Source organism: Megascapheus bottae, chromosome X, assembly GCF_031878675.1.
Source record: "Megascapheus bottae isolate mThoBot1 chromosome X, mThoBot2.hap1, whole genome shotgun sequence".
Lineage (NCBI taxonomy): Eukaryota > Metazoa > Chordata > Mammalia > Rodentia > Geomyidae > Megascapheus > Megascapheus bottae.
This window is the reverse complement of record NC_143547.1, coordinates 17389883-17403820: the sequence shown is the minus strand read 5'-3', so window position 1 is coordinate 17403820 and position 13938 is coordinate 17389883. Positions and strand designations below refer to the sequence as shown.

At 37.9% G+C, this 13938-nt stretch overlaps 1 protein-coding gene across 1 annotated transcript in view; it reads left to right on the top strand.

The window, feature by feature from the left end:
- Dmd (dystrophin) overlaps positions 1-13938 on the top strand; it is a 1999854-nt gene that overhangs the window by 540384 nt on the left and 1445532 nt on the right. Inside the window, exon 13 of the mRNA XM_090326714.1 lies at positions 9940-10059. Within this exon, the coding sequence (XP_090182840.1) occupies positions 9940-10059 (120 nt within the window). The remainder of the gene's footprint in view (positions 1-9939; positions 10060-13938) is intronic.

Here is a 13938-nt window from a genome sequence, read left to right as displayed (position 1 = left end):
TATTTGAAATAGTATAGGGAATGGGTGAAAACAAGATGAAAGGTGGGGGTGGGGGAAAGAAATGGGGACCAAGACATGAGAAAGGATATCAACGTTTGTGAAGTAATACACCTTCTATCTGGTGAATATAATATAAACATCCTATTAATTACAATAAAATATATGAAAAAATTAGAATAACTTGACAAAACTTGAGTTTAAGAAACTAATAGCCTGGAGAATCCTAGTAGGGATTCTCCCCAAAGATCAAAATCATTATTAATACTCTGACAGAAGTATTTAAACTTTTATCTCACATTTTTTGTGCTAGTTGTCATGTTTTTTGAAAATAAGTTTTGAAATTTGATCTTGAACATAGGATATTTCATACTTTTTGTCTATTAATGGCATTGGAGAAATTAGCCAGTACTGTAATATTCACTCATATTTATATTTGAAGTATGTGGACAAAAGGAATTTTACAATAGGTTTTTGTCTTGCAGATGGAAAGTATGGCCAGAAAGGTCAATTGAAACTTTTTAAATTTAATCTCTATTTAGGAGTGAAAGGAGAGATATAAATTTTAAAAGTCATAGAAAAGAATAAGATATTAGAAATAGCATTGAATCAGATATGGTTCATACTAATCTATAGTGCTATTCACTCTTCAAGATTTTTAGTCACTTTCTCTTACCGTCTTTTTCTATCTGCTCATTTTAATTCCAGATGGTTTTTGTCTTCAATTTTTAAGTTTATCAACACACCAGTAACATTAATTTCACTGTGTTAACATATTTCCTAAAGCATAGATGTAAATACTTTATCAAAATAGCAAATATGTCATCTCCTTGCTGTCTCTTGGTTATCTCATATTGTTACAGTATCTCACTTTGTTATCTGATATATTGAATTTATTTATATTTGGTTATTTGAAATTGGATAGGGAAGGGGGGAAAACCAAGACGGGTGGGGGGGTCGGGGGGAGGGTAATGGGTACCAAGACATGTGAAAGGGTATCAATGTATGTGAATTAATGCACCTTCTATCTGGCAAATATCATGTAACCCTTTTATTAATTACAATAAAAAATAAAAAAAAAAACCAAAATAGCAAATATGGCATTTCTAACGCAAAAAATAGAGCTGCAAAACAAAATCAGACAGCTACGTACCAGAAAAATGAATAGTACAAATGATCAATGATTCATTGGAAAGACTTAATCTGAGATTGAAAGTAGAGATTTCCTAACTCAACAACATTCCTTTACAAAATATATCAAAACCGTGAAAATATTTACATATATCATTCAATGATTATCCCATTTTCCAGTATTTTGATATATGTATTTTTATATTGAGTGACATAAAAATAATTGCTTAAATTAAGGAAGCCAGTTTATTACTAATGGCCACTCATTATTGTTATAATTATTCAAGAAATTCTTGGCTGACAAATGTTCCCCATTCTTGCTTATATAACTCTGAAACACAGATTTGACAACACTGTCAAGGACAACTCTGAATGTTAATGTTTCCATTTTTGGCCTCATGGCAGAAAAGAATTTTAACCAGTGCAACTCTGGACTGTCAGAAACATGATAGACAATATAGACCCCACACACTAAATAGATGAAGAGTTATTGTATCCTAAATTGTTACATATGAAATTGTAGTATGAAAATCCAGAGGAGAGGAACTTGTCCCGTCCGGCGGGATGTCAACTAGGGCCAAGAACCTAGAGGGAGGAATGAAAGGGACAGGAGACACGAACAAGGCAGCAAGACAAGCGTTCTGATCAAGCTGCGAATTTTATTTTTCACACAGGGGCTTATATGCCTCTTCAGGAGAGGCAAGAGGGGGTTGGGGTACTGCTCAGGGTAGGAGGTCAGGTGGTAGGATGTTTACATATCAATACAAGCAGGCAAGGGTTGCAAGGAACTATGCAGGCACATTCTTATGCTAAGAATTCAGGGAAGGGGAGAATGTCTCCGACATATCCTCCCTAAACCTTAAAATAAGTGAGGGGCGAGGATTTAGGCAATATCATGGTAGGCATTAATCTGAGAGGGGAGACAGAGGCCCTGATCCCTAGAAAGGAGGCCACGTTGAACAAGAAGCAAGACACACTAGCTGATGTGTCTGTCTTTTTGCTGAGGATGCCAACTTATCGGGCGTGTCCCGCCCCACAGGAGCTCAGGAAACAGCTGTGAGGTGGTGGTGGAATCAGGCAGGGCAGAATATGTGGCAGCAGCTTCATCTGAGGAACTCCAATGGAATGTCACACCTCCTGCTGGATTGCCTGCAAATTTCTGTGCAAACTGCTTAAAGCAGCTTAACCTAAGGCCTGACTTAAGTGAATTCTCCCAATGATTCCCTGGTCCCTTTATCTAAAGGGGATTGATGGGCAAAGATTCATCTTCTATAACTTCTTCAAGCTGACTCAGGGGCATTGTCTCTGTACTTGACCAGGAACCTTAAAAAGCTTAGCCTATTTTACCAAGGGGTTGCCAGGATTAGCTATCAGGAACAATGATTTGCTCCAAACTAGAGATCATATTCAACATTTAACAACTGCACAAACCTTCTTTAGCTACAATAGTTTAGCTTACTTAGCACCCATTTGCAAAGGCATTTTCCTGATTGTCTGGGGAACTAAATCTCTGCAACCTTAAACAATGCTTTAGTTGTCAGATCTAAACAGATTAATAGAGACACAAGCCTCAGATCCACAAACTTTCCTGAATTTGTGGCTGGAGTCAAATCAAACTTTACTCAGTTAGGACTTTAAACTACCCACTATCACAGATGATTGACAAGTTCCTGCCCAGTTATGGAAGGCACAGGCATTAGTAAGGCATGCTTACAAACTATTATATGACCTCCCGGCTCTGATTAATATTGAATGGCCAAGCACGAGTGACTCTAGGATCTGACACCATCTCTGCCATCCACGCAGAGGCTTTCTGCATCTGAATGCTTCGTTGTCTCAGTAGTGTCTCTCCACACAAGCATTTCACTTGCTTGGTTGCTGGACTTGAACTCGGGGCCTGGGCACTGTCCCTCAGCTCTCCAGCTCAAGGCTAGCACTCTGCCACTTTGAGCTCCAAAGCAACTCTGCCTCAATTAGCACTCTGCTGCCAGATTAGACACCACAGTCTCACAGGGACTTTGCTTTGCCCGGGGTTGGCTCAGAACTGCAGTTTTCAGATCAGTGAGTCCTAAAAAAGGCCACGTTACTCCAATTAAAGCAACAAGGTGGTCAACACAGAAATAGTCTCTAAGCATGAGCTTACCTAGAACCTGGTAAAAGCCAAAGTTACATCTGAATAAGGATTGCTGTTATTCTCCATGGGCTAGCTGAAAGTTACAAGAGCAAGCTGAAATAGCAATTAAGCAATTACTTTGGTAGTCCTGATTTTCCTTTTTTCTCTTTCTTAAAACATTTAAGACAACTTCACTTTCAAATATTGTTCAGAAACCCATTTCTAATGTTCTTTAAAATGTTTACACTTTTTAACTTAAACACTTAACATTTTAGTCTTCATTTGCATTTGAAAAACCTTTAAGGGCTCAAGGCACTCCCTTTTCTCCAGGTCTCCTTGGGCTCAAGGAACACCCTTTGCCTTCAGGCCTCCTTTTAGAAGAGCCATTTTTTTTCTTTCTTTCCTTCAGTTAAGATTGCTGCCTAGAACTCCCAGTTTAAACCCAAATATGTTTTTCCTTAATGCAAGAACTACAAACATCATCAGTGCACCAAAAATCTAAGTCTGAACTTAGTTTCCTCCTTTTTCTAAAATACATCCAATTGCAATCCAGTAGCATGAAACCAAATCATACAGAGATAAACCTTTAAACATTCCTTTAAAATACTAATCACATTATCCACATTTTACCATTAGATTTCTAGTGTCAGTCTGCAAGAAAAGACAAAGTTTCTGACGTTAATGAACAATTTTACATTTAAATCTCTAATACATGTCTCCAAACTTTAACTTAAGGTAATAAATCCCAAATTCCCTAATACCTCTGTGCTAAACAGGATACAATATTTGCAATGTAAACAGCTGTATGTATTGCAATACCAGATTATTAAAATGCAGATTTCAGGATCTTTAGAAAAATACTTTTTTACCAGTTTTTCTTTAAAACAATGCAATAATACTTTTAAGACATAGGAAACATTCAAACCTAATAATTTTCTTGAAGTTTAGACTTAGATTTACCCAATTGCCTTTGTGTTTCAAATATGAGCTCAACCATTGTTTTATACAGCATGCTGACAATTTAATCTTGAACATGTTCACTCACACCCATTCGCACACACATTCATACCCAAAGATCTTAAAGCGCGCAAAATTAATATCGGCCGTTCATTTTCCGGAAATTTTAGTATCATCAGGTGTTTTTTGTTGTTGTTTTTTGTTGTTTTTGTTGTTGTTGTTGTTTTTGCGAAGCTTATTCTTGGAGGTGACAACCAGGTTTTTTGTTGTTGTTGTTGTTGTTTTTAAACAAAGCTTTCTAACAAGGCAACTTAGCTGAAATTTATTCTTCCAGAGCTTGTTTCTGATATCAGACATATTACTTTTTGCAGATGAAAGTTGGGTGGGAGTCTTAAACCTAGGAGAACTAAGACAAGTCTGTGTCCTGTCACCAAGTGTCTCTAGACTGTCACTTCAGCAGGTTGTAGGAAAAAGGAAACTGAATGAAGCCTGCAGCTGCTTTGTCTGGCCTCTGCTCACCTCAGCTGCAGTGGATTGGGAGGGGCCATACCAGGACCGAGTGGAGCCAAAACTTTTTACTTCCCAGAAATATTCCAATAGATAACAAGGATGTGTGCTTGAGTACACGCAGAAAAACCATAAGGATCCATATTTAGAACTGGTACCAATTTTAAAGACAAAACTGGACAAGGAAAAATATGTAACACGAGCAAGACAGAGGAACAGAGACGTTTAAGTCTGAAACAAAATCAGACGTTGACATATAACAAGAAAATTGGACTCAATCAGATACACTTAACACAAAAAACATGAGCTCAGATGAATGTTTTTCACCAAACAGCTATTTTTAGATTTAGACGTGTCTTACTGGTGGGACTCTCAGGTATGCTCTGTTATCGACAAGAAACTCAGAAGGGGGGTCAAGGCGTCCCTTGACCACCTAGGCCTTAGAGAGCATGCTGCGTCCAGCCTTCTTTTCTCTGTTTTAGGCCCACAGTGCACTTTCTTAAAAATAAAACAAAACACAGACAGGGGGTCGGCCGATACTTACCTCCAGAGGCCTTTGATTTTCACCTGGGCATCTTTTACAAAAAAGGTTGTTAAAGGAAAACCACTGTTTCTAGAAAAAGCAATCTTATCTCAATAGCATAAATATACAAATTATTAGGAATTGATAAAAGACTTGGGAGCCCTGGTCGGGTGACCCCCATGGGCATTTGAAACTTGTATTTGTCTGATCCTTATTAAGTTTAGTAGCTCCACTTGTTTTTCCGGCCAATAGGTCATTGCTCCACCCACAGGGCGGGGGGCATGCAATTAGACTGTGGCCCCTAGAATTGGGGGAGCAATTCTATGCTAATTTTTTCATAACTAATGTAGTCATCATAGAATGCCACAACATCCATATCTTGTCTCTCCATAACAGCGGCTGAATGGCTCTAGCCAGGACAGGGGGCATGCCAATTACTAAGATGCTGCTAGACCAGCTACACCCAAGAGCTGGGGCCTGTGGCAGTTTCTAGTTGCTGGGAGCTTAAGGCCTGAGAGGATTGCTGATGAACCAGGCTTTGGAGGATGGTTTTGGCCCAGGGCAAATTAGGCCCATTTTTGGAGACTGCTTTCTTAAGCTCTTTTAGGGCAGGTCTATTGCCCCCAGGGTTATGGCGGGTTAACCTCCTCTTCCGGTTTAACACAAGGTGAAGCGTGGGAGTAAAATGGCGGAGGCTGCTCTGCCCTCCAATTGTCTGCCGCAAATTTTGGGGCAGGAGCACTTGGTGTAGGGCTCTGGGGCCCAATCCCAGGATCAAAGGGGCCCAAAAATCCCTCCTCAGGGCGAGGCTCTAAAACCTGAGCAGCGGGAGGGCTAACTCTCCACAACTCTGAGCACTCTTTACTTAAAGTTTCCTTGGCCCTAGTTGCCTTAAGGGCAGACAAGGTCTGTTAGACCCCGAGGGGAGGATCCTCTCCCAAGTTTATCTTCCTACTTCTCACCAGGAGCTCCACCATTAACATAGCGCATGTTAAGGCCTCCCAGACCTTCTCTGCCCGGGGATCTGAAATCTCCATACTTCTGCTTTTAAATCTACACACTGTGAGCACTGGGTAATTTTGTAGATCTGACCTGTCCTGAGCCGCCAACAAAATATTATCAGAGTGTAGGGAAATTGTAAAAAGGCAATCTTTAAGATCAATGATCATTTTATCTACATAGAAATAATTCCTTGTCAAATATATTTGGTAAAGGCTATTTACAGCATACGTGGCCAAGCATGCACTATTTACAGTTTCAAGCAGAAAATATTCCTTATTTGACCACAATTGCAATAACTACATGAATCTGATCTCCAGCTTGGCTCTGGGTTACCGGAAAAGCTAAGAGGGTTTGGTTTTTCCCGTCTACATTGGAGTGATCACCACAAGGCCGATAAACCAGGCACAGGGTGATCGGGCTAGTGCAGAGCCAGGGCATGAGACTTAGAAGGGGGTCGGGAGGCCTGTCGCAGTACCTCCTCGCCATACTTAACTCTTTTTAACCCAAGTTCTTCGTGTCTTGAGAGCCTATGAACAATTCCTGTGACGATGATGCCTGTCCCATGGTCATTCACTTACCTTTCGCCGTCTCCACTCAGTATTGACTGAGATGTCTTGGGCGGGCCACTCTGAGCTGGTCACACAATCACTTGGATCCAGGTTTTCCTGGAAGACAGCGTTCCTCAGCCTCACAGGCACTCAAGCCCCACGTTGGGCGCCATTTGTCCCATCCGGCAGGACGTCAACTAGGGCCAAGAACCTAGAGGGAGGAATGAAAGGGACAGGAGGGACAGGAGACACGAACAAGGCAGCAAGACAAGCGTTCTGATCACGCTGCGAATTTTATTTTTCACACAGGGGCTTATATGCCTCTTCAGGAGAGGCAAGAGGGGGTTGGGGTACTGCTCAGGGTAGGAGGTCAGGTGGTAGGATGTTTACATATCAATACAAGCAGGCAAGGGTTGCTTAGTGACCTTAGGGTAAGGAACTATGCAGGCACATTCTTATGCTAAGAATTCAGGGAAGGGGAGAATGTCTCCCCGACAGGAACTAAATAGAAGTGATTTTATAGTGTTCTAAAAAGTTAAGGCTTAAACCTAAAAATTCAATTCTCATAGGATGGCTGCATCACAATTTCAAATGTATAAGTTCTCTTGTACTGGCATACCATTTGAATAACTAAGAACTAGCAAGTAGAGAAAGTTTACTAGAAATAATAGACATGTTTCAACCATGCTTCTCTCTCCACATGTTATAGAACCAATCAACTGAAATGCATGCTAGTTTATTGGAAGCTTCCAATATTGTTTCATGGAAATATTACTAATAATTGGTGTAGTAGAGTATGATCTGAGGAAATCTGGAATCCCTCAATAGGATGTTTTCGTTCCTCATAAGAGGTTCTCCTGTATACTCATGTATACTTATTTTTCGATTCACTTCTGTTTCTCTTTATTAACAAGTCATGTGCATGTGCTGATTTTGACATTACTTTTTGGAGAAAAATGACTTTTGACTGTCATTTGCAGATGATGGAAAGCCAAAATTTTGAGTTATTGTTATTTAGTGTCAATGATCAATTATTTTGGGGGGATCATGGAGCTTGAACTCTGGGCCTGGGCGCTTTCCCTGAGCTCTTCAGCTCAAGGCTGCTGCCATACCCTTTGAGCCATAGCAACATTTCCAGGTTTGTAGTGGTTAATTAGAGATTAGTGTCTCACTGTCTATAGTGCCCAGGCTGGCTTTTGCACCTCAATCCTCAGATCTCAGCCTCCTGAGTAGCTAGGATTACAGGTGTGAGCCACCATGCCCAGCTCAATGATCATTTTTAAAGTGATTTTTCCTTTCTGTTGAGTTTTGTGCATTTATAAATACATTAAAAATTAAGCCCTGTTCTTTATGTATTGTAGTCATTCTGCAATCTCACCTGTACATAGTTTTTTTCACAGTGTCCTACATAGCAATCTCATGGGACAAATGTTTGGTGATCATTAGTTCTTTGAATATGTAGTGAGAATTTCAGAGAACCTCTTTGTTCTGGCAGACATTCCAGATTCCATATTCCAATAGGCACAACCATCAAGTTATTATACTAATACATTGTACAGTACTGAAGTGTATGACTATAAGAATGGTAGAATTGCAGAATAATTAGGGAACAACATTAGGATATACATAAGAAGTTTGGGAAAATGACACTTAAACTGAATTATTTTAGTAATAATGAGAAGAGATAATTTAAAGATTTGTAGGCAATGCAATTTAGGCAGAGGTAACACTTTGGCACATTGTGGAAGAAAGACACCAAAGGTGTCAGACACTAAATGAGAAGACAAGAATGGTATACAGTTAGATGGAGAGATTCAGGTGGTAGTCATGTAAGCATTTTCTGCTAAGAATTTGTATTTTCCTCATTGTTGTGGCATTTGATTTTCTTTTATACAAAAAAATAACATCTGGATATAATTTGAATAGAAGGGAAGGAATTGCCATAGGAGCTTTAAAAAAATATAGAATCTGGTGGGATGATCATCCCTGGAGGGAGGTATATGAAACTCAGGATAAGAGGTGCCAATATAAAAGAGTAGTCAATTAGTGCAGTAACTGGAAGTGAAATAAGTCAGGCCCAGAGAGACAAAGGGTTAATTTTTGTTTTGTACCATATGTGGAAGCTAGAATTAACAAGTAACACATACTAACACATACGGGTTGTGTGTACATGACCACATTAACTGAAATGAGGATATTTGCAAGGGGGAATTCATATCGTATAATTCTGCTGAAAAATGGACTTATAGTCCAATGATGCAAACACCCAAAAACTGGCACTTGAAAGGTTTGTAAAGGGAGGTCAAGGATGAGGGGGTAGATGAAGCAGAAAGAAAATGCAGTTATAAAATGCATACATATATCACATATCCTATGAAATTAAAAAAAATTAGGGGAGGAGTTGGGGTAGATGGGATAAGAGAGAATTAGGAAAGGGTGACATTGATCAATATTCATTACATTCATAAACAGATTTATTGAAGGTTTTTCAAACAGTCTTCCTAAAATATAATACTAAAAGTAAACTTAAAAATGTTCACTTTGGAAACCTGAGAGTTAGTGGTATCCTTTAGAAGTTTCAGTGTCCTAGTGGACAAAATGAAAAACAGAATTAATTAGTTGCAAGAAAGAAATGAAAGCCATTTTAAGTCAGGCACCAGTGGTTCATGTCTGGAATCCTAGATATTCAGGCTGAGATGTGAGGATTGTGGTTTGAAGCCAGCCTGTGGAGGCAAGTATGAGACTTTTATGTCTACTTAACCACCAGAATGAAAGAAGTAGAATTGTGGTTCAGGTGGTAAAGCGGTAAAGCGCCATTTCTGGGAAGAAATGCCTAGAGAGATTGCCTAGACCCTGAACTCAAGCTTCATCACCAAAACAACAAAAAGTTTATTTCTATGGTAATGGAGAACTTCAGTAAAGAATATATTGAAAATGATAACAATATAGGTGAAATTTCAAAACAATGTCTTGAAAAGCGGAGAGGACATAAGGAATACTCTGTTGTACCTTTCTCTGTGTATGAACACTCTTTAGAATTTTCCATTTGTACTGAAAATAGAAAAGCACAGATTTTCTTGAGTGTCCAAAAAATATGCTAAAATGCTTTTCAATGTATGGATGAGACTAATTTAAATTCCTTTTCAAAACAAATCTTTCAGGTGCTTCAAGAAGATCTAGAGCTGGAGCAAGTCAGAGTCAATTCTCTCACGCACATGGTGGTAGTGGTGGATGAAAGTAGTGGAGATCATGCAACAGCTGCTTTGGAAGAACAACTTAAGGTCAGGTTATTTTTTTTGATAAATGAAATATGTCTTTCAAAGCATTTAATTTCAACTTGAAAATATAAGTTAGAAAACTTAGACTGTAATTTATCATGAATATTTGAATTCAATGTATTTCTTACAGCAAGTTCAAATCATTTCTTATGTGTGCATATTTTCCTTTCAGTAATTTAAATTGGCTGCTTACTCTATTTCCCTGGCCTTTGTAGGTCCATTTACTTTCATTATGGCTGAGTCATAGTTAATAGAAAACTGGTCTGAGAAATACTATGTTTGTCCTTTTCTTTCTTATAGCCTAAAAGAGGACAAGATGTGTTCAAAAGACTAATGAAATTATGGAAATTAAATGCATGCAGTTTATTTATTCCTGTAATCCATCAGGTACAATATTGCTACAACAAGCAGGATCTTTTTCTTATTAGTGTCATTTTTATTGTTGGAATGAGGTTTAGAGGGATCACAGTTGCATTCATCAGGTAGTAGGCGCCTTACTTGTTGCACAATGATATCCCTTCTCATGTTTTTGTCCCCATTTCCCCACCCACCCCTCTCAATCATTTTATTTTCCCTCCTTCCCTTTCCTATTTCAAATAAACAAATAAATGGATATACAATATACCAGGTACCAAAGTCAGATCCAGTAACAACATGAGATTAACTAAAAGGGCAATAAAAGAAGAAAAATAACATAGTACATTAAGAACAACGATAACACAAGATAAACCTCTTCTTTCCTTATACTAGAGTTAATTTCATTGAGCCTCATCCGATATGACTTTATGTACATAGAAAACAGGCAGGATTTTTAAGGCATGGAAATGTTTTAACTCCTTTTCTAACCTATGTTACAGTATGTAATTGCATTTATATTATTGGAAATATAATTAGTACATTCCGAGAACTGATAATGTAAGTAGTCTGTCATGTTTCATCTTCCAAGTTGGGAATAGTAAAGCGTATGATAAAAAGAACAATTCAAGAAATATATCACACATATCAAATTATAAACATTCAGAAGACATAAAAACTAATTTGGAATGATTATATATTGAATTACAGATTGTTTTATGAGGCATTCAGTGGTCCCATCAAAATCTGGTATTCTTTTGTGATGGGAGCTACAATTCACATATGTCAGCGAATCCAATAAGTTTGGTTTTAAATGACTTATCAGCCTAAAATAGTTCTAAACATAGTTTCACCCACCTAACCTATAACATGGTTTTGTCAAGGCTTATCACTGTTTTCTTCTCTTTTTGTGTGAAATGTGTTTTTTATTCCTGTGAAATGTCATTTCCTCAGGTAACTGAATTAGGCTGTCAATCTCCAGCAATGTTATCTTGTTCTCAATCATTAAATGACAAAAGAAAAACTCTTAAACTCACAGATTGGACACTGCTACAACTGTGCATTTAATATATACTAGCATCTTGTTTCAACTACTTGCCTTTCAATGAAATGACAGGGATCTAAAAGGTATGATAACATCAACCATGGTAATATCAAGTATACCTAATTTATATATTGTGTACACATTCATGACCAACTGAAATGCTGCATTTCAAGGCATTTTATAGTTTTCAGGTAATACTTACAAATTACAGATAGGTAACTGAACATTACCTTAAATTTCTCAGAAAAGGTAATAGAAAGCTTCAAAGCAGATGCTTCTTTTTTTTTTTTTTTTTTATTTTTTGCCAGTCCTAGGCTTGAGCTCAGGGGCTGAGCACTGTCCTTGGATTTTCTCAAAGCTGCAGCTCTACCACTTGAGCCTCAGAACCATTTCTGGCATTTTTCTATGTATGTGGTACCAAGGAATTGAACCCGGGTCTTCATGCATGCGAGGCAAGCACTCTACTACTAGGCCAAACTCCCGGCCCAGCAGATGCTTCTTGAACTAGAGACTAGTTTGACTAATTAGGACATCAAAGATCTTATGTTTTAGAGTATTTTCAGTTAAAATAGTCAAAATAGCAACGGAAAACACTATGGCCATTACATGGCCCATAGAAATTTAATTTTATAATTATTTGAGGGTGATGCCTCATATGTGAGCCACCAGAGCTGACTTTTCTCCCTTTTTTTCTTTTGCCCAAATGTAACTACTGAAATAGCTGTTCATATAGAGTGGCTGCCAATAATTCAAAGAAATTCAATGTTCATTTGTCTATTACTGTCTTTACCTTTGACAAGTGTTAGCTACTTTCTCTTCAGCTCTCTCTTCCCTTTGAATACCATCATCTTTGACCACATATAACTCTTTATTAGCACATGATATCTAGATACTCTAGATTAATTAATGTCTAAAAGGACAGAATGAAAAGACAATAAGTGAAAGCAAAACACATATTATGACTTTCTCTTTCTTCATTCCTCCAGTTCAAGTAAGGCTTTCCCAAGTAATCTTACGTGAAATATGACATAGTCTGCACAGAATGATGTGTGTTCATAATTACAAAAAATAGATATTATCAGATGATGGTGACTCAACCCCATAATCCTAGCTACTCAAGAGGCTAATGTCTGAGGATCATGATTTAAAAGCAGCCAGAGCAGGAAAGTCCAGGAGACTTACCTCTTTTGTGTTATTTTAATTTTTCATTGTGTTAAATAAGTAAGGTATTAAGTTCATTTCTATTACACTCTTCCACCTTTTCTCCTTCCTACCCTTCCTTAAAGCCCTTCCCTACAAGTTGAATAGTTCATTAGCAACATAATGCCTAGCTAGTAGCATTGTGTCATTTGTTCCTCCTTTGTCCTGCTATTTCTGTGAGTCCCTTACCTTTTTATGGAGTAAGCTTACATATAAGACAAAGGGTACAGAAGACTAAAAGAAAGGGAAAAAGGAAATAACTGCATACAAGGCATAATAATAACCTCTAGTTTCCAATTCTTAGAGTTCATGTTGATATGCTTTTATATATGTTCCTATGCACATATTAATTGGGCTATTGAGTTATTCTGTTAAGAATATCATAGACATATTCAAGTTATTACAAATGAAGGAAAACATGCAATCTATTTTTCTTTGGGCCTGACTTATTTCACTTAATATGATTTTTCCACAGGTAGTTCCATTTCCTTATGAATAGGGCAATGTCATTCATTTTGATGAAAGAACAGAATTCCATTATATGTACATATCACATCTTCATACATTCATCTACTGAGGGGCATTTGGGTTGATTCCATATCTTAGCTATTGTGAAAAAATCTGCAATGAACATGGTATTGCTGGTAGCTTTAGTATGACCTTGTTTGTGGTCATTTGGGTAAATGCCTTGCCTGGGAGAAGATTTTCACTAGACATAAAACAGAGAAGGGCCTTATATTTAAAGTATTCTTTGACTTCAAAATAAATCTCTTTGCCATACAAAAGCTCTGCAGTTTAATGCAGTCCCACTTATCCAGGCTTTCTCTGATTTCTTGTGATTCTTGTTCCTTATTAAGAAAATTTCGACCTGTGCCAAGGAGGTCTAGTGTATCTCCTATTCCTTCTTGTAAAGTTTTCAGTGTTTCGGCTTTTACCTAGAGGTCTTTGATCCATTTGGAGTTAATTCGAGTGCAGGGTGACAAAGAAGGATCCAACTTTAATTTTCTGTAGGTACTTAACCAGTTCTGCCAGCACCACTTGTTGAAGAGGCTGTCTTTCTTCCATTCTAATTTTTTGTCTTCCTTGTCAAAGGTTAGGTGGCCATAGGTCTTTGATTTAATATCTGTGTCCTAATGGAATTCTATGCTGCTGTCAGAAAGAATGACATAGCCCCATTTGTTAGGAAATGGAAAGACTTAGAAAAAATCATATTAAGTGAAGTAAGCCAGACTCAAAGGAACTTAAGCTCAATGGTTTCCCTCATTTGTTATAATCAGTAGAAA